This window comes from Podarcis muralis, chromosome Z (genome assembly GCF_964188315.1).
Source record: "Podarcis muralis chromosome Z, rPodMur119.hap1.1, whole genome shotgun sequence".
NCBI classification, from domain to species: domain Eukaryota; kingdom Metazoa; phylum Chordata; class Lepidosauria; order Squamata; family Lacertidae; genus Podarcis; species Podarcis muralis.
The window spans coordinates 1,830,587-1,854,469 of record NC_135673.1 but is presented as its reverse complement, the minus strand read 5'-3'; the positions used below and the strand labels follow the sequence as shown (position 1 = coordinate 1,854,469).

General features: G+C 46.9%; 1 protein-coding gene across 1 annotated transcript in view; it reads left to right on the top strand.

Annotated features, from left to right (window-relative positions):
• The first annotated feature begins 2,397 nt into the window (after positions 1-2,397).
• Positions 2,398-23,883, top strand: part of CRB2 (crumbs cell polarity complex component 2) — a 70,027-nt gene continuing 48,541 nt past the window's right edge. Inside the window, exons 1-2 of the mRNA XM_028714487.2 lie at positions 2,398-2,694; positions 19,237-19,929. Of these exons, the coding sequence (XP_028570320.2) occupies positions 2,631-2,694; positions 19,237-19,929 (757 nt within the window). The 5' untranslated portion in view covers positions 2,398-2,630. The remainder of the gene's footprint in view (positions 2,695-19,236; positions 19,930-23,883) is intronic.

Below are 23,883 nucleotides of genomic sequence, written 5' to 3'. Positions count from 1 at the left end.
ATCCAGATACAGTGGTACCTCGGGTTAAGTACTTAATTCATTCCAGAGGTCCGTTCTTAACCTGAAGCTGTTCTTAACCTGAAGCACCACTTTAGCTAATGGGGCCTTCTGCTGCCGCCGCGCCGCCAGAGCAAAATTTCTGTTCTCATCCTGAAGCAAAGTTCTTAACCTGAAGCACTATTTCTGGGTTAGCGGAGTCTGTAACCTGAAGCGTCTGTAACCTGAAGCGTATGTAACCTGAGGTACCACTGTACACTATGTCCACAGCATTCCCCAGTGAGAGGAACAGAAGCCTCCTGAACTCTCAGCACCCTTATCAAATTACAGCTCCCAGGATTCTCTGGGGGATGCAATGACTGTTTCCAGTGGATTCATTGCAATTTAAATGTATGGCTTGAATGTGGCAAAAGAGAGCTATCGAACTTTTGGCCTACCTAGTCCCTCTCCCCATTTTAAACTTTTCTTTTAACTTCCTTTCACGAGATTCAATAATATCCGAACAGTAAGTTTATATTTAAAGAACAATGAAAGAAACAGGAAATGATTGTTTTTCAATAAATGTTGGGAAAAGATGAGTTGAAGTCCTTTTTTAGATTTTAAAATAAGAAATTGGGTAGATTCATGATAATATTCTGTACATGCTTGAAATGGGATAGGGTGAATCAGGTATAATGCTATTTTTAAAGTCTTGTTTGTCACTTTAGGTGCTGATGCTTAGCTTAACATGGTTCTTTGTGGGCTCACACCAGTCACTAGACCACCTGGTTCCTTGCTGCTACTCTACACCAGCAGTTCTCCACCTGTGGGTCCCCAGATGTCGTTGGACTACAACTCCCATCATCCCTGAGCTCTGGCCTTGCTAGCTAGGGGTGATGGGAGTTGTAGTTCAACAACATCTGGGGACCCACAGGTGGAGAAAGGCTGCTCTACACCTAGACTAGCCAGATGTTGCAACTCTTATCAGCCCCAGTTAGTATGGCCAGTCATCAGGGATGGTGAGAACAGAGGAGCCCCACAACATCCGGATGGCCTCAGGTTGGAAAAGGCAGCTCTACACTGGCTGGCAGAGGGGTTTTTAGGGTGTCAGACAGAGCCTTCCCCAGCCCTCTCTGGGGATTTGCCCATAGAACTTGCTACTGCCTTCCCCACTGGACCCTCTACTGAGACTTGATCCATGGGGGACTACAACAGCAGCAGCACTACCACCACATGAAAGTTTGATAAAAACAATTTAAGAATGTGCAGCATATCCAAGCATGGAGGTGGAGTGAAGAGAACAACTTCAGTCTTTGTTTTTATTTATTTATTTTAAAAAAATATTTATATATCGCTGTATCATAAAAATATAACACAGTGGTTTACAACAATACGAAAACACAAAACCGGACAGTAAAATCATAGAGAGTTAAAAGCAAAAGCAAAAATCAAGGAACGAATGGCCGCATGGGAGAAGTTGTGGAATGTGGACATGTTTACAACATGTTATACATTGAAGGAAAACTACATGAAAATGATGTACAGGTGGTATTTAACTCCTAGTAGATTGGCAAAAATGTGTAAATCAAAACCAAATACATGCTGGAAATGTAAAGAAAAAGAAGGTACTTTCTACCATATGTGATGGTGTTGTAAAAGAGTAAAAGTTTTCTGAGAAATGATTTCTAACAAATTGAATAAGATGTTTAAGATCTTTTAACAAAAAACAGAAGCTTTTCTTTAGATACCAAAAGATCTAAAAAAAAGATTGTTTATGTATGATGCAACTGCAGCCAGAATGGTTTTTGCCCAGAGATGGAAAGAAGATGTAGTACCAACTAAGGAAGAGTGGCTAATAAAATTAATGAATTATGCTGAAATGGCAAATTAATAGGTGTAATAAGAAACCAAGAAAAAGAAGAAATTATTAAAGATTGGGGGAAATTTGTGGAATATTTGAAATATTCATGTGCTCATTAGCAAGACTAAGGTAAAACTAGCAGTTAAAACAGATTATTATGAGAAACTAAGGAATAACAAAGATGGAGTCCTACGGAAAACACAGTATGAAAATTAAAATTTAAAAGAAACCACAAAAGGGGGAAAGTCAAATATATGCATATGTGATTTGTGTTTTTGTTATTTGCATGTTTGTAATTTTTTTGAAAAATCGAAATAAAATGTATATGTATATATAAAAAAGAAATAAGAAACGAAACTAGCAGACCATTGCGAGGCTGTACTCTTATTTGCCTGCATAGGCCTGGCGAAACAAAAAGTAATCAGAGCAGGAGTTTAAGATGTGGCTGATAAAAGGGCGCAGGCTCCCCTCTCCCCATCATCCTCTAAGGCCGTAGCGGAGGGCGCCTCCTTGCACGCTGCTCTTTAGCAATGCCCAGCACATGACTCTCTCCTGCCCCTCCAGTCCATGTGATCCAGTCTCCGTTTTCCCTTTGCTCCAGAGCAGGGTGGCGAGTGGACAGCGAGTCTGTCCAGCAGCCTGTTTGAAGCAAAGCATGGAGTCGGCAAACGCCTCGGCATTCCGGAGCATGGCCACTTGAACCTGGGGCGTCGGGGGCAAGCTTGACCAGGACCCATCCTTGAGGCTACCTTCGCCTTGTGGGGACCACAAGGCGCTCGCCGGCCAGCCGGCCATGGACTCCCGGCTGCTGCTGCTGCTTCTGCTGCTGCCCATCTCCCTCTCCCTTTGGTTTTGCGGTAAGTAACTCTTGAGCCGGCGTCTCTCCCCCACTTTCACGGGACTGGCTCCGATTTTTTGCGCCTTCGGCGGAGTGCCGAATTCAGGAGCCGCAGTTTGCTTTAAGCCTCCTGTGCAGAGAGCTCGTCTTCAAGAGCACGTGCGCGGGCTATTTTGAAGCTGCAGACGGCGTAAAACAAACAGACAAACAAAAGCAAACAAGCCCAACACTGTAATAATGTTTTCCCTTTGGATGTGAAAGCAAGAGTTCGGCCACTTTATTCTTTTGCAAAGCTTTGTGTCGTGTAGAGCTGGTGGGTAGGGACAACGCTGTAAAGAAGAGCAGGGCGAGGAAGTTCCCTAGGTGGGCGTCATCCGCAGGTGGCTTCCCGCACAAAAGGCCCCGATTCCCGGCTTTCTAAGACGTGGTTCCCGTGAGGAATCTCTGTGTGCGATCGCGCCCACTTTTGCGGGGCAGCTGATGCTCCGCAAATGCACATAGTTTAGAGCGGGTGGCCAGAGAGAGAGAGAGAGGGTTGAGAACAAACCCAACTTCTTGGACTCCTTTGGAGAGTTGCAAGATTATCTCAGAAATTTATCCCGTTTTTCAGAAGGGGGGACTGGGAACGTTCTCCTTTTCTTTGTCTGCCTCCCGGGGAGGCGGGTTAGGAGGCAAAGAGGAGCTACATCAGAACAGGGAAAGTCCGTGTGTGTTCAGAGGAGCATTCTCCTCTTCCTCGCTCTTCAACTTGAGGCTCCCAGCCTGAGCCGGGCTGCCCTTTTCTCAGTCCTGACCAAGGCAGGAGCCGAAAGGAAAACGTTTGCACCCAGTAATTCCCCTCTTTTTCTCCTGGACCGACTTCTTTGTCTGGCTCCTGGCATTCCGTTGGTTCCTGGGACGCAACCGGGCTGCCTTTGTGTCCAGTAACCATGGCTACAGAGAGAGCGTGTGAAGTAACGATGGGGGCTTTTGTGTGGCTGCAGAGAGCAGGCCCCATGGCGCGCGGGGCTACTCCTCGATGAGCCAGAGTGCGGTCGTGGGGCGATCTTTCTTTGGGACAACAGCTTGGAGGAGGCTGTTCTTCCTTATCCTTTCTTGGTTTAGAGATCGCAAGGGCGGACATGCCGCTTCAAAGCTGCTATCTGGCGTTCAGGGAGCCCTGCTAACTGTATAAATCTCCAGACCAAGCCAACTAGCAGAGGGGGCTCTGCCAGCACGATTCACTGCTTGAAATTGTTCGTTCTTCCTTGAGAGGGAGAATTCCAAACCTTTCAACGACCCTGTAATTACATGTAGGCATTTGGCACAGCCCCCATTTCACAGAGCAGGAAAACTGAGACACCTGCAGGCCAAGTGAAAGGCTCATAGCTGCAGTGTGTCCAGGACCTGCTCTGGGCAATTGTAATATTGCAGGTCTAATTTTTCTACTCTGGTGAAAATGGAATGTATGAGCTGATTGATCTGCTCAAGCCAATACCTAAGGCCTGCCTCCTGTAACCATGGGTGAATATCAGACACAAGGCCTTTTCAGTAGTGGCTCCACAGCTGTAGAAATCCCTCCCAGCAGGACACCCAGCAGGCCCTTTCTCTTCCTATCTTTAGATGGGCTGTTAAGACTTTCTTACTTAAGCATTTTTTTTATTTAAAAAAATGTTTTGCTTGCCTTGTGATATTTCCGTTACTGTGAAGTTTGATTAGAACAGCTATGTTATCAATTTGTTTTAAATGATTTGTGGCCTTTAAAAAGTAGTTGTGCACCAGTTTGTGTGTGTGTAGAGCAGCAGTTCACAAATGATATGAAATAAATTATTATTAATTACATTTGTATCCCACCTTTTCTTTAAGGAGCTGAAGGTGGCTCACATAGTTCTCCTCCCCTTTTTATCCTCACAACAACCCTGTGAGGTGGGTTGGGCTTGAGAGTAAGTGGTCACCCTGTGAGTTTAATGGCTGAGTGGGGATTTGAACCCCGATCTCTCAGAGCACACCCAACACTCTAGCTGCTACTCCATACGGTGTGTTGCCTGCCAATGTCAGCCAGCCTTGTTCAGTTAGCACGCTTGGTTTGAAGTTACCCTGAGCATGCTTCCATTGGGAGTGGGGGTTGGTTGTGAGTGGGAAAGTGTTCTGATGTGTTGGTGTAGTAGCAGATCTCACCCTTGTGAGCTTCAGGGCAGAACCCCTGTGCAATGACATTAGAGCCCATCTCTTCCACTGGGTGCTTAGCCTCTGCCCACTGAGGCAAATCTCAAATCTCCCACTTTTGAGTAGCAGATGCCTGGAAGTTTTTCAGATAGCCCCATCAGCATACCATTTGTGGGGAGGGGGTGCTCTTGAGGATCATGGGGCAGAGTTCAGAGGGCAGAAGGGGGCAGTGAGGATGGATCTAGACACATAATAATAATAATAATAATAATAATAATAATAATAATAATTTATACCCTGCCCATCTGGCTGTGTTTCCCCAGCCACTCTGGGCGGCTTCCAATCAAGTGTTAAAAACAATACAGCATTAAATATTTAAAACTTCCATAAACAGGGCTGCCTTCAGATGTCTGTTCAGAACACAACAGAGAAGCGTTTCAGCTAAACACTTTGTAAACTTTGTATGAGAAATCAGGTTGGCAAAAACAGAACTCCACAGCGCCCTCTGTGTCACAACAGATATAGAGTGCTTTTTCTTTGCCAGTGTAGCTGAGTCCTGAGTCACAGGCAGTATTGCACCATTTAGTTTGCTCTTGACTATGCACTTGAGTGGGGGACTGGGAATCTCTGCCTTTTCCATTCAACCTAGAATGGAGGAGGAGGAGGAGAATAAGAATCGTGCTTCGTATCCTGGCTTGAGGCAAATCTGGCTCTGTCTGTCCTGGTGTCATGTAGACACCTGGAGTGCAGCTCAGACGTGCCCCAGCCATAGTGTTCTGTCCTCCTCTCTTAAGTGGCTGATTTGCCTGCCTTAGCTGCTGGCGTATTTAGATTGGATTTGGAATTAAGGCTTGAGAGCCAGCGTGCCTCACCAGAACACACAAGAACTCCCCCCCCCCTGCCTTGATCCCATTTCCCTGTTTGATATGTAGCAGCAGCAGCAGCGAGATCAGAGGAGGTGGGAAGCATGAAGGTCACCCTTGAGGAGTGTTTACAAAGGGGGTATTCTGCAGGGGGAGCAGGGCTACAATGGGAAGTGGCAGATCAAAGAGCTTCTGGGGCAGGGGAGGCAAGACAACCATAAAACCAGCATGGATTTATGGGCCTTGTATGGCCCCCTCCTCGAAACCTGATAATAGGAGCAGTTTCATCTCAGGGGCTGTATGAAAATGGTAGGTGGATAATAAGATGCACACCTGGCCAGTCCTCTATTCAGGGAACATCTGCTTCAAGCTGCACTTAATGGCACGGTGAATATTTAATGCATACATTTTGGCACTGGCAGCCCCTGCAGAGGCAGAAAAAGAGCCTGAAATAGGCAGCTGTGTCTGCAGGTGCTTCCGGGCAAGAGGGTTTTTCAGGTGGGGTGGGGGTGAAGTCAACCATTTGTCAGGGGAGCAGTTCAGATGTACCCCTGACACCTGCAAACCGCGTCAGGGACACTTCATAGTCCATGCAAGTTCTGTAGGTGGCTGAGTCGTTGAGTTCACATGTGCAAACAAACATAGGCTGTCTTGCACCTCTCATTCTATCTTTCCTGTCACAATGCTTCTGTCTTATCAGTGAGTCACACAACTGGAGAAGAGTGCACATTTTTAAAGGGAAACTCAAGCCAGCCTCCTCCTCCACATCGAAGGGGAACTTTACCATTTGGTATTGGTTTCACTAACCTGACATGTACCTCGGGTTACAGACTCTTCAGGTTACAGACGCTTCAGGTTACAGACTCCACTAATCCAAAAATAGTACCTTGGGTTAAGAACTTTGCTTCAGGATGAGAACAGAAATCACGCAGCAGCAGCGGGAGGCCCCAATAGCTAAAGTGGTGCTTCAGATTAAGAACAGTTTCAGGTTAAGAACGGACCTCCGGAACGAATTAAGTTCTTAACCCGAGGTACCACTGTAGTTGGGAGCAATTCCCAAAGTATGTATCATATACTGTACCCACCATTGCAGCCTGTTTTAATGTACCCCCCCCTCCTGACTCCAGTGAGATTTTCACTGCTTTTTTGTGGTTATGACCTGTGGCTTGCTTGAGGAACCAAATGAACATTGTGTCTTCCTGGAACATCCCCAACTCAAAAGCCACGCATCTCCTTCTCATAAGTGTGGAGCAAACATGTGGCCGCTCCTCAGTGATGGATAGTTTGCATTCACTGCTCTTGTTCTAGGACTAAGCCCTGGAATTGCATTGATACCCTGATTCAAATAGAATCCTAGAAAATAAAAATAAACTTATTGTGCTGCATGCATGGGACAGGAGAGGGGAGGAAGGCCTGTCTGTCTGTATTTAGAAAGTTTCTTACCTGTCCTTCATCAAAAGGTTAGAGGGTGGGTTACAATTGTACAGTGTGCAGTTATAAAAACAGTTAAAACCAAATGGAACAGAACAGTAGAAATTCTGTAAAAGAGGCAGGTCCCATATAATAAAATAGAAACCTTCTGTCAATGGCCAGGGTAAAGAGATGTGTCTCCAGCATACAGCAAAACCTATAAAACACACCTCTGTGGGGAGGGAGTCCCCCAGTTAGGAGCTTTGATGAACATGTCTCCTTCCCTGACCATTTGGGTCTGAATTGAAGGAATGTGGTAGAACATGCCTCCTCCTCCTTCCTGATCCAGCTCTAAGTCACTTCCTCACTCTGCCCTGGCACCTGTTCCTGAGTGCAGATGACACCAAGAGAGGGATAGAGAAGGGCTAAGCGTGCCAACTGCCCAGGGTGAATCCAAGTGAAGCAGGTCAAGGAGGCACCATGTCCAGCTGCAAATGAAGTCACTCTCACTGATCACACAGTTGCCAAAATCCATACACTCTTCCGCAGAAGCGCTTCCCCCTCCTGTCTACTGATCCTTTGCCTGAGTAAATTTCATTACTAATTCTTTATTAGCTTTATAATTATTTACTTATTATGTATGTAAAAATGAACATAAAACAGACCAACAAAGGCAGAACGTAGAGGCTCAAGTCATTGCTTAGGTTGGCTTACAAGCAATATCAAGGAGTGGTATTCTCTTTTAATATTTGTTTTTCTTCCCTGCCCTGAATTCGCCTGCATCACTTCTGTACATTTAATGTCGCTGGGGCACTGAAAGGCTGTTACGCTTCAAGACTGGTGTCCAAGACTATACACAAGTCCATTGCAATCTGCTCTCACACTCTCCCATGGTCATTATTACTCCTTGGTGAAGCACCAGTGTGGGAAATGACTGGTGCTGAGGTTGTTAAACTGAAGCAAGGTGCTTGGGGGTGGGGGGGTGGGGAGCTGTATCTGAGCTGTTCAGCTCCTGGTCCCCTTCCTTCCTTCCTTCCTTCCTTCCTTCCTTCCTTCCTTCCTTCATTCCTTCCTTCCTGGGAGTCAGCCAGAGAGAATGCCCTTCTGCTAATCTCTTCTGCTGACCAGGAGAGGAGGAGGGCAGCAGAGGTCACCCAGGATTTACTAATATAAGCACATGCCTTTCAATTGCCATGGAAACATAACTCTTTCCATCGCACCTTCAGAGTTGCCCTCTGAGTTCTTGTTTAACTCTTGTGTCTTCTGGAGACCAAGGTGCCCCCCCCCCCCGCCTTTTATGCTGTTGACACTAAAGGCTGAGTGTTTGGCAAGTCAGCAAGCACCTGAGGCCAACTGCCTGCCAAGGATTTGTCCTTTTCAAACCAGTGCTAAAACCAAACAAAATTCTGCATTTATATATGTGCTCATGCAAGGAATGTCCTACACAGGCCTGGTTCTATCATTAGGCAGAGTGAGGCAACTGCCTCAGGTGGCAAATGAGAAGGGACATGGAGCAGCAGCGAGGTGCTGAAAGCGGAGCTTCATGTGCCCTGCAGCCTGCTCTTGCTAAGCTAGCCTGTTGCCCTCAATTTTCAACAGACCAGGGCAACATACGAAGAGCCCTGCTGGATCAGACACATTGTTCTCAAAGTGTCCAGACAGATGTTCATGGGAAACCTTCATTTGGGACCTGAGTGTAGCAGCACTCCTCCCACTTGTCATTTTCAGCAACTGGTATACAGAGGCATACTCCCTCTCACAGTGAAGGCAGAGCATAGCCATTGTGACTAGCAGCCACTGATGGCCTTATTCTCCATTAATTTATCTATGCTTCATGTAAAGCCATTCGTATTGGTGGCCACCAATGGTTCAAAAACAGGCTGTACAAAGAAGGTCTTCCTTTCACCTGTCACATTTCCAGCTTTGAAGTAAGATTGAGTTGCCAGTTGAGTTGGCTTCTATATGTGGAATGGAGGCAGGTGGGTGGGTGGGTGGGTGGGGGAGATGCCATTTTGTTATTTGCCTCATGTAGCAAAAAGTATTGGGTCAGCCCTGAGTTTTGAACCCCAGATCCAGGACTTGGGTTGAAGCAGGATTCATCAGAGCTGGCCCCTTTATGAAGTGACAAGAAAAATGAGATACAGTGGACACTCGGGTTGTGAACGTGATCCATGCGGGATGCACGTTCGCAACCCACAGCGTTCGCAACCCGCAGCGGCACGTCTGCGCATGCACAGTTGCGATTCAGCGCTTCTGCGCATGCACAAAGTGCGATTTAGTGCTTCTGTGCATGCGCGACCCCCAAAACCCGCAATAAACCCATTCCGGTACTTCCGGGTTTCGGCGGGTCTGTAACGCAAGAAAACACAACCTGAAGTGTCTGTAACCCGAGGTATGACTGTATTGATAAATTAGGTTTACTTGTATGCTGCTTTTCCACAATGAGCTGTGCCCACAGTGGCTTGCAGCAAACATACAAAGCATCAAAATTCACTAAATTTCAGTAAACTTAAAAATGACAAAAACCAACAATTTAACAAACACAGAATAAATTCAGTATTACAAAAAAAGGGAAAGGAAAGGAAGAATCTAGGTTTAAGTACATACAGAAGCATAGTAAGAGTTAACTGGCAATAATGTTTCTGGTTCTGGTCTTGCTGTACTCCAAAGATCCTGTCTTAAATGCAGTTCAGACGGGAGAGGTCCTCTCACCAGGCTAGATTACATACTGCTGACTCACATAGCTTACTCCAAAGGAGGCTGGTCGTGGCAAAAGGCAGATGTTGGGGCGGGCAAAGGTGGTCCTTCTGTTCCATCAGAGTGAGGGCAGTTAGAGGAGTCCATAGAAGGGACGGGGGAGAAATTTGATTCAATTTACTCTTATAGTGAAACATGATCTAATTTGTGGTTTCTGAAACAATACACAAGGTGAAAAACAGCTACCCTTCAAAATTCACACTTCTCCAAACACCGCAATGTCCAGCCAAGTTGTAAAACACACCTACACCCATATGCTAGAGTAATGTGTGCCTAAAAGTACATAAACTAAATAAAATCACATTCAAAAATGCATTATATTAGGCCAAATTACATACAAAAATGTATTGGAAGCGGGTGGCGCTGGGTTAAACCACAGAGCCTAGGACTTGCCGATCAGAAGGTCGGCGGTTTGAATCCCTGCGGCAGGGTGAGCTCCCATTGCTTGGTCCCTGCTCCTGCCAACCTAGCAGTTCGAAAGCACGTCAAAGTGCAAGTAGATAAATAGGTACTGCTCCAGCGGGAAGGTAAACAGTGTTTCCGTGCGCTGCTCTGGTTCGCCAGAAGCGGCTTAGTCATGCTGGCCACATGACCCGGAAGCTGTACGCCAGCTCCCTCGGCCAATAAAACGAGATGAGCGCCGCAACCCCAGAGTCAGCCACGACTGGACCTAATGGTCAGGGGTCCCTTTACCTTTATGTATTTATTAGGAGAAAGTAGCACTAAAATGCTGATGAATTTTCATTTGTGGTTGTTGTTTTTTTAAATCACAAATAGATGTGGAGTACTAAAACTGAGAGATTTGCTCATCCCTATTCTACAGGTGCCTCTGAATGGCTACCTGGAGCTCTGAGGTCATCATGCCTACCATGTGGTCCCTGAGAGACTGTGCAGCAAATAAGCCATTTAAGGTTTTATTTCTTTTAATAGTGCTGCATCAGCAGAGCATTGGGGAAACAATGGCTGTGAACAGGCATGAAAGCATGATGCTCCCTTCAGAGAAACTTGTTTGCTCTCTTCCACCACTGTGGCATCTTTGACACTGAAAATCAAACCTCTTAGAAATCTGGCGTCGAGCTAGGTGAAAGAGTTTCCGTTTGAAGCTTGGCATTCCTGAATTTTATCTAGTAGCAATGCCAAAAAGTGTGCTTGTATTCACTTTTCTCAGTGAAATAGTGTTGTTGTCTCCCACAACCCCTGCTACACCTGGGGGTGGAAGAGGAATTGTGTGGAGTGGCGGGACTTGACATCTTTCCGCAGGGCCTGCAAGACAGAGCTGTTCCACCTGGCCTTTGGCCAGGGCACAGTCTGACCCCATCTCTCCTTTGGTAATCCTCATAGAACTCTAGCCCAATGGTTGCCATAATATGATTCTGAATTGATTCTAGAATGAATTGATTTTAGGATGTATTTCAATTAATTAGCTGTGATTTTATGTAAACTGTGCTATTTTTACTGTTGTTAGCCTCTCTGAGCCCTGCTTTGGCTAGGGAGGACGGGATATAAATAAAATTCTATTATTTATTATTATTATTATTATTATTATTAATGAGGCTCTATGGAGATGTATCTGATGAGGCCTGTTTAGTAGGGCCCTGGTTGTTTTCTCCTGCTCTGGAGGGCAGGATCCGAGCAAATGGATTCTTGTTACAAGGAAGGAGATTCCAACTAACCATCAGGAAGAACTTTCTGAGAATAAGAGCTGTTTGACAGTGGAAGAGACTCCTTCAGGAGGAGATGGACTCTCCTTCCTTGGAGCTTATTATTATTATTAAAGTGGTACCTCGGGTTAAGTACTTAATTCGTTCCGGAGGTCTGTTCTTAACCTGAAGCTGTTCTTAACCTGAAGCACCACTTTAGCTAATGGGGCCTCTTGCTGCCTCTGCGCCGTCAGAGCACGATTTCTGTTCTCATCCTGAAGCAAAGTTCTTAACCCGAGGTACTACTTCTGGGTTAGTGGAGTCTGTAGCCTAAAGCATATGTAACCTGAAGCGTATGTAACCTGAGGTACCACTGTAGTATTATTATTATTATTATTATTATTATTATTATTATTATTATTAAATTTTATACCCCGCACTCCCCAGCCAAGACCAGGTTCAGGGCGGCTAACACTGGTTTAAAACAATTGATTGAAATACAACTTAAAACAAAAACAAGATTAAAATACAACATTAAAATGCAGCCTCATTTTAAGCAGAGGTTGGATGGTCAACTGTCATCTATGATTTAGTTTTGTTCCTGCACTGCAGAGGGTTGAACTGTATGACCCACAGGGTAGCCTTTCCAGCTCTACATTTCTATGGTTCTGTGATTCTGTGGTTGCAGTGGAGATCATATCTGATCAGAGTGAAAGGATGAGGTTGACACACTGAGCTAGTTGCAGACCTGGGCAAATCATGTAGCCTTCCTTTATAGCCTTCCTTTCTTTGCTTGGTCCTCTTTCCAAGTGTGATAGAAACCTTTGCCATTCTGGCCTCAGCAGAAGATGCAGAAACTGATAACCCCAATACTTGCAGCTTCCCCATTGGAATTTTAAGTGGGGGGTTGGGTCATCAAGGAGGGGGCTTATCAGCAAAGCTGTCTGGGAGAGTATGAAGAAGCAAGTATGGTGTGCATGGCTAATGTTAGAGTGACATTTAAGGTACCAGTTGTACACAGGGGGTCGGAGCCACTGCTGAGTCCTCTGACCTCAGAGGAGGGTGCTTGGGAGAATTTAGTTTCCCCCCAAAATTCTTAATCATGAACATAGCTTGTATTGGATATAAAGGGCATTTGAAGGGAAATCAAACTGAAATCCACCAGTAGTGGATGCAATCTTACTGATTGTCTTTCTGTCCACCTCACTCCCCCCTCCCTCTCAATAAACTCTTGCATGCGACAGTATTTTGTCCCCAATTCCAAACACACAAACACACACACATTTATATGAACATCTCTCTGGTGGATCCCCAGCTTTTAGCCAAGCACCTACTAGAGCAGGCAGGCGGGGTGTGGGGTGGGGAGGCAGTTTTCATGGTGCAAGAAAATGATAGCCATTAGCAGCTTAACTCCCAAGGCAAACAGAGGCTTGGTGATATCCATTGCAACTTCAAATGAATAGGTGATGTTCATCATGACCTCACCACAGGGAAGAGAAGCTCACACACACCCCCCCCCCCACATGGCTGTTTATATTTTAAAGGAAAGCAGAAAAAACACTTGTTAAATTAATTACATATTTAAATACCATCCAGTTTAGCCCCAGTGCCTTATTTTTTCAGCGTGACTTTTTTGATGCCGTCCTATGACATTTGTCTGTGGACTTCTGCTGCTTTTTGCTCTGATTTTTTTCTCATTAATTTCAGTCTTCATGTAGTGCTTCCCTTAATTATAACTATTGTTTTGAACTTTTTTTGTGCCCTGAGAAGGACTGAAAAATAAATCAAAACAGTACACATCCCCCTTGAGTCTGTTGCCTCGCAAAATGGTCTCGTAGAAGCATAGAAAGGATCTCAAAGGTCTTCTTGTCCATGGTGTGAATCTGTCAGTTTAGGTTTCTTTCAGTTCCTCATTTTCCCACATTCAGTTTACCACATTTCCAGATCAGTTTATAAATGTTTCTTTAAAGTTCTCCCCAAAATTTGTCAGCGTTTAAGTGTTACCTGCCTTCGAATGTACACATTTCTGCATGCAATTTTCCTAACAAACACATTGTTGCCAGCAGTTTCCGATCATGCCTTTCTGTATGTTAGTCTCAGAAATATTACACATGTTTTATGCACACTTAAGTGTAACATTTTTCTGGATGGAGAACTGCACCACAACATTCAGAGAAATGCAAAATTTCTAGGAATACCTGTGTTTTAGGTTGCATATTGTTTTGGGAAATGTAAATCTGGTAGATATGCATTAGGAGGTGAGAATTCCCCCCCCCCCATCCATGCATAACCTTGTCTGACCCCCTCTTCTCCTTCCTGGCTCAGTGCACTGAGAGCATCCTTAACAGAGTCCGTTGAGCTTCTGAAGGGTCTCCTCCTGTCTAGCCAAAGAGCTCCTTTGCAGCTTCTGCCCATTCACTCTCACACTGCCCCCCAGAGCAACAAAAAATGAACCTGCTTCATCTTCTCTCTGCCACGCATCCCTTTAATCTTCTCTTCTGCAGGCTAAGCTCTTTCAAGGCAGCTGCGGCCAATTTCACACCATACAGGACAACACTTTAAACAGTCATATGGCTCCCCCCAAAGAATTATGGGAACTGTAGTTAGGAGTTGCTTGCACTCCCTCTCAGAGCTACAATTTTCAGAGTGGTTTAGCAATCAATCAGTCCCTCTTCATGGGAAACTCTTGAGATTCAGTCAGCATCAGACTGAAAGTTTGTGTTAACATTAAAGGGGGAAATTATCACATCTTACACAGAATCCCATGTCAAAGCAATTTACTTAGCAAGACCTCTGTAAATGCGATGTCCAGACTCACCCCCAGGTGGGAAAAGGAGGGCTGGGGGGGAGAGAAGTGTTCCGCTTATGCTCTTTAACTGTGGCTGGCTTTGAAGTTTATCCTAATCAGTTCTCCCTTCTCAAATGTGCATGGCATTCGCTCTGGAAGAAGGTAGTGGGATCCTCTAGTGCTGTTTTCTCATAAAAACATAGAGCAAGAGGTCAAGGTGTTGGCCTTCCCTGAAGACCAATGATTGCAGCATCTGTGCAAGACAGTGGTCACTTTTCAGCAGCTGGACATCCGGCATTACATATATCTTTTCAGTTGTTTTAAAATGTGGCGATGTTTTAATTATTATTTTTGTTAACTTCATCTAAGTTAACAAAAATAATAATTAAAACATCACCACATTTTGTATAGTCTTCCTGGATTCCTTGGGAGGAAGAGACGGGGGGGGGGGATCAAACAAATAACAATAATTTAAAGAAAACCAGACATTCCTGTAGTTCCAACACATTAAAAAAAATTATTTTATGTGTTTGCCTTTATAATATATCCCAGGGAGTTTCCCAATTGAGAATTACAGTAAAATACAATTGCACAATTAAAACTCTACAGGAGAACAGAATTAAAAGCGCTTTCCAAATTTATCACATATTTTAAACCAGACGCTGGAGTTGATCACTCATCTACAGTATTGATAATATGGTCTCATTCCCCATCTGATCTGTGAAAAAAATAACCTGACACACACCTTTCAGTGGCAGAGGAGCATCATTCGCTCTGCGTGCAAAAGGTCCCAGGTTCCACCCTCAGCCTCCCCCAGTAGGACCACTTCCTGAAACCCTGGGGAGGTGCTGCCAGCCCCTGTAGGTCACAGAGAAGTAGGCTCCTCTCCTGCTGCCACCCGTTCAATTTCTGATGGTGGTGGCACTCTGAGAAGGACTCAGCAGAAACAAATCCTGTGCAGATTGATGCAGGAGAAGGTGGTCACACATCACATCCCTAATGCAGCAGACTTCCCATCTCTGAGCCGTTTAAGGAGCAGCGGCTAATTGTGGCATTGTGCCAATTATGCATGGTACGTATTCATGGCACTCATTAATAAAATAACAGCCTGAGCCCATAGGCCAGACCACTTCAAAGGCTGAAAGCAGAGTTTATGGAAAAGGGTGAGTTCTCGGATGCAAACGTCTCATTTCAAGAACAAAGCAGGGCATTTATGATGTGACTTTATTCATTGTGTTTTATTTATGTATTTCCCATGGTCCCTGACAGTCCTCAGTGCTGCTTCCCAAGAGAGAGGCGTGTATGTACATGGCTGTGCAACTGGCTTTGGATTTGCAGGGTGCTGTGTGCCTAATGTAGAGACAAATGAAGAAGCTCTTCTCACAGGCCCTGGATGTGATCTTTGGTTATGGTTGTGGTTCTGCTCCCTGCATGGTTTCTGCAGGGTTATTGCTTGTAGGGGTCTACCTTGAGTCACACTGCCCAGACCTTAAACAGTACATCTTGCACCCTGTTCTGGCCAGAGCTAAACAAAACTAGACCCAGTCCAGGACTCAGCCTGCAACCTGTTTAACAGCACCAGAATGTGTGAACAAATAGTGCAGTTTCTCTCAGCATTTGCACAATGCAGGGGTGAATTTTAGCAGAGGCATTGAACCTGTTCGTAGCAGCAGCAGCAGCAGCAGCACCTAAAGCTGTGGAAAGCATACTTTTCCTACCCATTGAATAATCACAATCAGACCTGATATCTGGGATTAGGGATTGCAACTAAGAAGATGTGAGGGGGGGGCAGAGGTGAAGCAACCTGCTCTGGTACCTGGAGCGGCGGTCATCCCAGGGGCGTGGGGCGTGGCCCGAGGGCATGGTGTGCCGCCCATGTGGGGTGTGGCGCACCTCAGGGGGTGCCGCCGATCGGGGGGGTCGGCATTTTGTCACCCCGCCCCTTTGGAAGGGTGGACCGTCCCCCGTCCCCCCTTGGACTGCCCCGGGGGGAGGAGAGAAGCACCCCTCTGCTTTAGGAAGGTGAATCTGTGCTCTGACTGGTACCAGACTTTGATTTGCTGGCTAGTCCTACTGCCTCTCCCTTCCTGAACCATCCTGGTTGCTGGAGGAGCAGTTATGCATCACCAAAGAGAGAAAATGTATCATTGAAAAGACAGATTTGCACATGCAGTTTTAGAAAGAACAACGTGATTTTGACAGAAATGCAATACATCTTGCCCTAGCGGGGAGGACTGTGACCAGGCAAGCTGTGGGCCTGTTCAGTCTGCTGACGCTCACCATTGATGGGCAGCTGCAGGCAGGCCTGACTCAAGACAGTTTGGCACCTGAGCAAACCATAAAGTGGTGTCTGTCCCCCTCCACACCAGGGAGGAAGGGGTGAGTGAAAATCTACATCAGGGAAAAGGGGGGGGGGGAGAGAGAAAGATCTACATCAGGACCTGCTGCCCCTGTGCACCCTGCTGCCTGAGGCGGTTGCTTCATCTTGCCTCATGGGTGAGCTGACCCTGATCTCTAGGGCTCTAGATCATCAAACTGGGCTTGGAGTGGGCAGTCCTTCAAACAGAGAACCGCCCTCTGTCAGGTGCCTGTGGTCACCTGCATCCAGGTGCTGCCACTGCTGGCCTCTCTGGCTCCAGCCTTCACCCAGCAGCAGGTGTAGCTCAGCACCTTATTCCCCACCTGCAGCTGGGGGTCCTTTCCAGGCGCACCCCATCCAGCTATGTCTTCTGTGGCTGCAGCAGCCAGTGCCTTTTGGGGGCAGGCCTGTTCGAAGCGCTCCCTGGCTGCTCATTAAGAGAGGCTTGCCTGCGCTTCCCACTCTTAATTGCCACAGCGGATTCCAGGCATGTTCCGTCATTCCTGTTTTTTCTGCCTGAGCGGGAATTCAAGAATAAAAGGGCTGATGAAAAGGGTGCGCTGGGCTGTGTGGAGCGCAGCACATTCCCCAGCGTCACATGGAGCTGGGCTGGCGGGGGCGGAGGGGTGGAACGGAAGCTTGCATCCTGGAAACCCCCCCACCCTGGGGTGAAAGGTAGCTCACGGAGGAATGTGGCTTGAAAACAGGCAGGAACGTGTGTGTGTGTGTGTGTGCGCGCGCATGCATGAAAGGCTAAGCATCTGCACAGGCAACCAGGAGGGTGGCACATATGCCACACAGTTGACTATGCAGACCATCTTTGGGGTGATGCAGAAGTGTCAGCAGGGCAGACAAAGGGAGCCCTTCGGCTCCTCCTCTCAAGAGAAGGGGCAGTGAGGGTTTGCAAAGCCCCCAACAATGAACGAAGACAGTTTAAAATGTTCACGAACATCCTCTCTAGTGAAGGACACTGGCATCACACCGCCTCCCCCACTTTTTGCCCAGTGGTGATCCTTTTTTACATTTTGCTGGATTAGGGTTGTCACTCTTTGCTTTTAGTAATGTTTTCAAAAAATTGTTTTGAGATTTTTGTGTCGTATATTTATGGTTTTGCTTTCCTGGTTTTGTTGGATGTATATGTCATGCGGCTGGAAAACCACTTTGGTGATGGTAGGGAATGCTTAAAAAGTGTTATATAAGTTTATTAAATAAAAAAAATTCATTAAGGATCCGCTTACTATACCACCCACCCACAGATCCAACCTGGAAGCTAGCCCTCTCCTCCATGAATTAGTTTAATCCTCATTTAAAGCCATCCAAATTTGTGGCCATCGCTGCCTCCTGTGGGAGAGAGTTCCACAGTTTAACTGCTGTGTGAAGAAGGACTTTTTTTATCTGTCCTGAATCATCCAACATTCAACTTCATTGGCTGTCCACATGTTCTAGTGCTAGGAGAAAGGGAGAAAAACTTTTCCTTATCCTCCCTCCATGCAATGCATACTTTTATAAATTTCTATCTTGTCATCTCTTACCATTTTTCCAAACTAAAAAGTCCCAAACAATGCAACCTTCCTTCGTAGGAGGGCTGCTCCATTCTTTTGACCATTTTGGTTGCCCTTTTCTGAAGCTTCTCCAACTCAACAATATCCTTTTTAAGGTGAGGTAATCAGAACTGTACAAAAGCAGCTCAAGTTAGCATACCCGTTTCTGCCCCCTCCCTGTTTTGGCCTCGCAACAACCCTGTGAGGTAAGTTAGGTTGAGAGAGCATGACAGGCCCAAGGTCACCCAGTGAGTAGGGATTTGAACCTGGGTCTCCCAAGTCCTAGTGAAACACTCTCACCTCTATGCCACACAAAGGTCAGAATCATACCCTTGTCTCTACAAGTGGTATGTGTAGCAAAAGGTTTATATAATAATAATAATAATAATAATAATAATAATAATAATAATAATAATAATTTATTATTTACACCCCGCCCATCTGGCTGGGCTTCCCCAGCCACTCTGGGCGGCTTGCAACAGAATATTAAAATACAATAGTCTATTAAACATTAAACGCTTCCCTAAACAGGGCTGCCTTCAGATGTCTTGTAGTTGTTTATTTCCTAGACATCTGGTGGGAGGGTGTTCCACAGGGCGGGTGCCACTACCAAGAAGGCCCTCTGCCTGGTTCCCTGTAACTTGGCTCCTCACAGTGAGGGAACCGCCAGAAGGCCCTCGGTGCTGGACCTCAGTGTCCGGGTAGAACGATGGGGGTGGCTCCTTCAGTTTATACCTACTCTCAAAAATACAAGTCATCGCATACAGGAATCCTCCTGGAATTTGCCATTTTGGTTTTGACCCTTTGGACCCTCTTCTCCACATCTTTGACCTCACTCGCCTCTTCCCCCACAAGCCACTGCTACCAGCGCTGCCAATAATTGCAATGTAGGCATTTGCCCAAATGCTACTGGAGACAGCAAGCGACCAAGCTCTCGCTCCCCCAGCCCTTCCCTAGAAAATGCTCCCCACCAGGATTTGCAGCACATTTGCACACTGCGCCAACACCTGCTGTCCAGCTGCCTCACAGTTGCCTTTGCCTCTCCTCCCCGTCTCCAGGGCTTGTCTCCTCTGAGCTGGTCAGCATCTGCTCCTCATCTCCATGCAAGAATGGAGGCACCTGTAAAGACTTGGAAGATGGCTACAGGTGCCTCTGTCCCCAGAACCTCTCAGCCTATGTGGGGAAAGACTGCGAGGACCTCTACGACGTGTGTGCCGGGCACCCCTGCCTACCTGAGTGGATCTGCCGCGGGACTCCTGGACACCTGAACTATACCTGCCATTGTCAGCCCGGCTTGGCAGGTCTCTCCTGCAGCAGCGAAGGCGAGGTGTGCAAGAGCAGCCCTTGCCTGCAGCCTCACTTGCAGTGTGTGGAGCTGCCTGGTGGGTATGGCTGCCAGTGCCCGAGTGGGGGCAGCTGCCAGCCTGGGCCTTCCCTTTGCTCCAGCCAGCCCTGCCGCAACAACGGCACCTGCGTGGAGAGTGCTGGGGAGTACAGCTGCCGGTGCCAACCTGGCCACAGCGGTGCCCACTGCGAGGAGGATGTGGGCGAGTGTGCCTCTAGCCCGTGCCAGAATGGGGCCATCTGCCTGGACAGGGCTAACGAGTACAGTTGTTTCTGTGTGCCTGGCTTCCAGGGCTACCGCTGCGAAATAGACATCAACGAGTGTGCCTCCCGGCCTTGCCAACACAACAGCACCTGCCTCAACCTGATGGACCACTATGCTTGCCAGTGCCTACCTGGCTACACAGGTACTACTTGCAGGTTGGGGGCTGTGTTCCTTTGGGGGAACTGCAGGGGAAGGGGCACGTGCCAAATGCAAAAGTGGGTGGGGCAACAGTAGCGCATGTTACCTTTGTGCAGGAGGATGCAACTCAAAGAGGCAGTGGGGCATGGCCAGTGAGGCTTATGGCCTTGGGAGGGTCCCAGGGGCCAGGCAGGGAAGCTTGGAGGGCCACATTCACTCCCCCTTGCCTGAGGTTCCCCCAGTGCACTAAGGGCACTTCATGGGTCACCAGCATCTTCCCACAGGATCACAAGGGAGAACATCTTCCTGTCTATCTACTTATCTAACTCACCATGGGACCTTTGGGTGAAGGGTGGGTAATTAACAGCAGCAACTTAGTTATACATGGATGGTGGTCCTGGGATGATGGAGCAGAGAGCAGGATGGCTTGTCATAGGGGACACCTGTGATCAGAAATGTCTTCGGTCCCAGGTAGCCAATGTGGTGACTCCTGGAGGGTAGATGTTGTTGCTGGACTACAATTCCCATCATCCCATGCTGTCTGCTGGAGCTGATGGGAGTTGTAGTGCACCACAGCACCCGGAAGCCCCCAAGTTGGCCATCCGTCCCTGTTGTGAATACTCAAGCCAGCCAATATCTTCAGGATGGGCAGTTCAAGGGGCTCCTGAATTCCTTTCTACAGCCCAGATTGTTCTGTGACACCAAACCATCTCCATGGGCTCTGATTCACTCCCCACTTGCTAGCTTTGTGCTGAAGCATCTCCCACAAGGGTCTTTTCTCAGTGTCTGCACCCCCACCTCTGCTATCAGGGTGGAATCCAATCCCCAGTGGCCCCTGCCTGTACCTGGTACCAGCCAGCACGCAGGCGCTCTTCCTGACCTTGCTCTTCCTTGCGGAATAAACAGCAGGGGCTGTTACAGGAGTTACATTGCTGTGAAGGAATGTCAGGGTGACTTGCTGAAGATAGTGGGATGGGACAGGGTGGGGAGGCGGGGGGGAGGGGGAGGCTGCAGCAGCATCAGATTGCACTTCTGCTGGTTCCCAGTCACACACCCCCTGCCCCCAGTGGTGTGGGAGGCAAGCGCTTTCCTGGCAGTGAAAAGTCTGCTCTACTCAAGGAGAACAACAAGAGGAATCTGAGAAAATTGAGGGGGGGGGGGAGAGAGAAGAGAATGAAATTCCATCCATCTTGATTTCACTCCCTTTAAGTAGATTCCTGGTTTCCACCTTTTCTTTCTCTGCGCCCTCCCACACCGACTCAGGATGAGTAAGTAGGGGTTTTGAGAACAAAAATGGGTAAGGATGCCTGGAAGGTACAGAAGCAAACGCGGCAAATGCTTTAAAAAAACAAAGGACACCTGCCCACCCCTCAGCCACTTTGGATCATCAGAATCAAAGACAGTGTGGTGTAGTGGTTAGAGCAGGGGGTTCTCAGAGGGTGTGGCAGGAGAGGGTGGCAAGTACGGGAGGAAGAACCAAAGACGATCAAAGAAGCATTCAAATATTTCCGTATTTGTAGTTTCTCTATCTATCATCTATCTATCTATATCATCTAATTTGCAGAATACGGATAGATATCTTTTCAAAAAAGATATCTCAGTATAACCTAAATCACAGGGTTGTTGTGGGGATTGGATGAGGAGAGGGACAACCATGTACCCCACCTTGAACTCCTTTGGAGAAAAAGGTGGGGTATTAATGCAACAGACAGACAGACAGAAAGAAAGAAAGACAAAAAAGGCAGCCCACAAAAAGGAAGCAACAACGTTTTCACCAACCTGGTGCCCCTTTGCCAGATTGGCTATATTAGTTTGGGGCTGGCAAAAAGTACAGCCCTTCTGGCTGGAGCTGATGTGAGCTATAATAATAATAATAATAATAATAATAATAATAATAATAATAATAATAATAATAATATATTATTTGTACCCCACCCATCTGGCTGTGGGTGGCTTCTAGCAAAGATTAAAAATACATTAAAATGTCACACGTTAACAACTTCCCTAAACAGGGCTGCCTTCAGATGTCTTCTAAAAGTTGTTTATTTCCTTGACATCTGATGGGAGGGCGTTCTACAGGGCAGGCGCCACTACCGAGAAGGCCCTCTGCCTGGTTCCCTGTAACTTGGCTTCTCGCAGCGAGGGAACCACCAGAAGGCCCACAGAGCTGGACCTCAGTGTCCGGGCAGAACGATGGGGGTGGAGATGCTTCTTCAGGTATACTGGGCCAAGGCCGTTTAGGGCTTTAAAGGTCAGCACCAACACTTTGAATTGTGCTCGGAAATGTACTGGGAGCCAATGTAGTCCAAAGCACCTGGAGGGCACCAAGCTGGGGAAACTGGCCTTCCATCCAAAGATGCTGGGCTGTACCTTTCGCCAAGCCTGCAGGGGAGGGGCAGGAAGCATTGGGCAAGAATGGTTCTCAATGCCCTTTTGTTGTCCAAGCTTGGTGCAGCAGGCGGGCACTGAGCTATTTTTAAAGCGGATGTTATCACTATGTTTCAAATACCTGAATGGCCTTTGCAAGGACGAAGGCAAGGACTTGTGGCAGGGCCCCAGAAGGAAGGTCAGTGGTGGAACTTCAGCTAGAGGAGAGTTGACTGTGCTTGACTATTAGGAGGAACAAGTGGAACCAATTTACATGGGACAGGGGGTTTCAGGCTGAGTCTGGACGGACGTTTGTTAGGGATTATCCAGCACTGGATTTATTCAAGTCTCTTGATTCTGTGGCCAAACTTTGCATCTGTCATAGGAAAGTGTGTGTGAATGTGAGAGGGGGGTGGGGGGGTCATCCAAAGTCTGGGACTTGCGGGGAGGAGAGGGCATAGTTCCCTTGATGCTGCTCTCTGAGCATTGTGTAGTTAGAGTGGAACATGAAGATTAAAAATATTTGCATATCTGACATCTCAAACGAGGCAATTGCTACTTGGATGGGAGGCAAACAGCATTTTGAAACAAAATATTCAGACCCACAAGCTTAAATTTGGCTGAAACGTAGCGTGATCTGGCAATGGCAAGAGAAAGTGTCCTTTTGTAGGGCCACCTCCTCCCTGGTGACTGAAGCATGCTGTGTGTTGACACCTGGCCATAGCCTTGTCTGACATCCATATGCCACCCAGTCACACTTCGCATGCCCCCACAACAAACATGGGGTTGTGGCCACGGACATCTGGCCGAGCCTTCTTTGGCAAGATGGGATGCAAGGAAGTTTGCTGAATGTTCGACAGCTCTTGATCCACCAGATTAGGGGGCCTGCACATTCCTTGTGGATTAAGCGTAGCCACGACTGCTGTGAAGCAGAACTCTGCCAGAAACTAGGATTAGGTGGACTGGCAGGTGCCAGCACAGAGATGTATGCTCAGGCCTGATGCTAAACCTGATGCTAAAGCAGCTCATGATGCCAGAGACAGGGCAGCCTACATCAGAACCCCTCTTATATTTTGTGAGCCTTCCCCCAAGCCTGCAAATAGCTGTTTCTGTGCAGCTCCTTAGCGGCCCACTGCTTAGGCTCACTAGGTCTGCAGAAGCATCTAAATGGTTGCTGCCTTGCAATGGGTAACCAAAAACCTCAGGAAGTGTTTCTGGAAAGAACAGGGGCCTATTTACCCACCTGAATCACCCACCTGATTCCCAGTATTGGTTGCAACACTTGTTCAGCCATGGTGGAGATTAGAAACTGTGTTGGTGTATGTTATTGTATCATCATCATCATCATCATCATCATCATCATCATCATCGTTATTTCCTGCCTTTTTCCCAAGATTGGGACTCAAGGCATCTTACAGATAAAATAGAAGCAGCTAAAAATGTAAAAAGAAAAGCAATAATGAAGAAGCAATTAAACACAGACATTCAATCACACACATTCACATATAATGCATTGGGCAGTTTTGTCTTTCATACACTGCTTTAATATTCTTAATGACTGCTTAGACAAAAGCACTATTTTTAAAGAAAT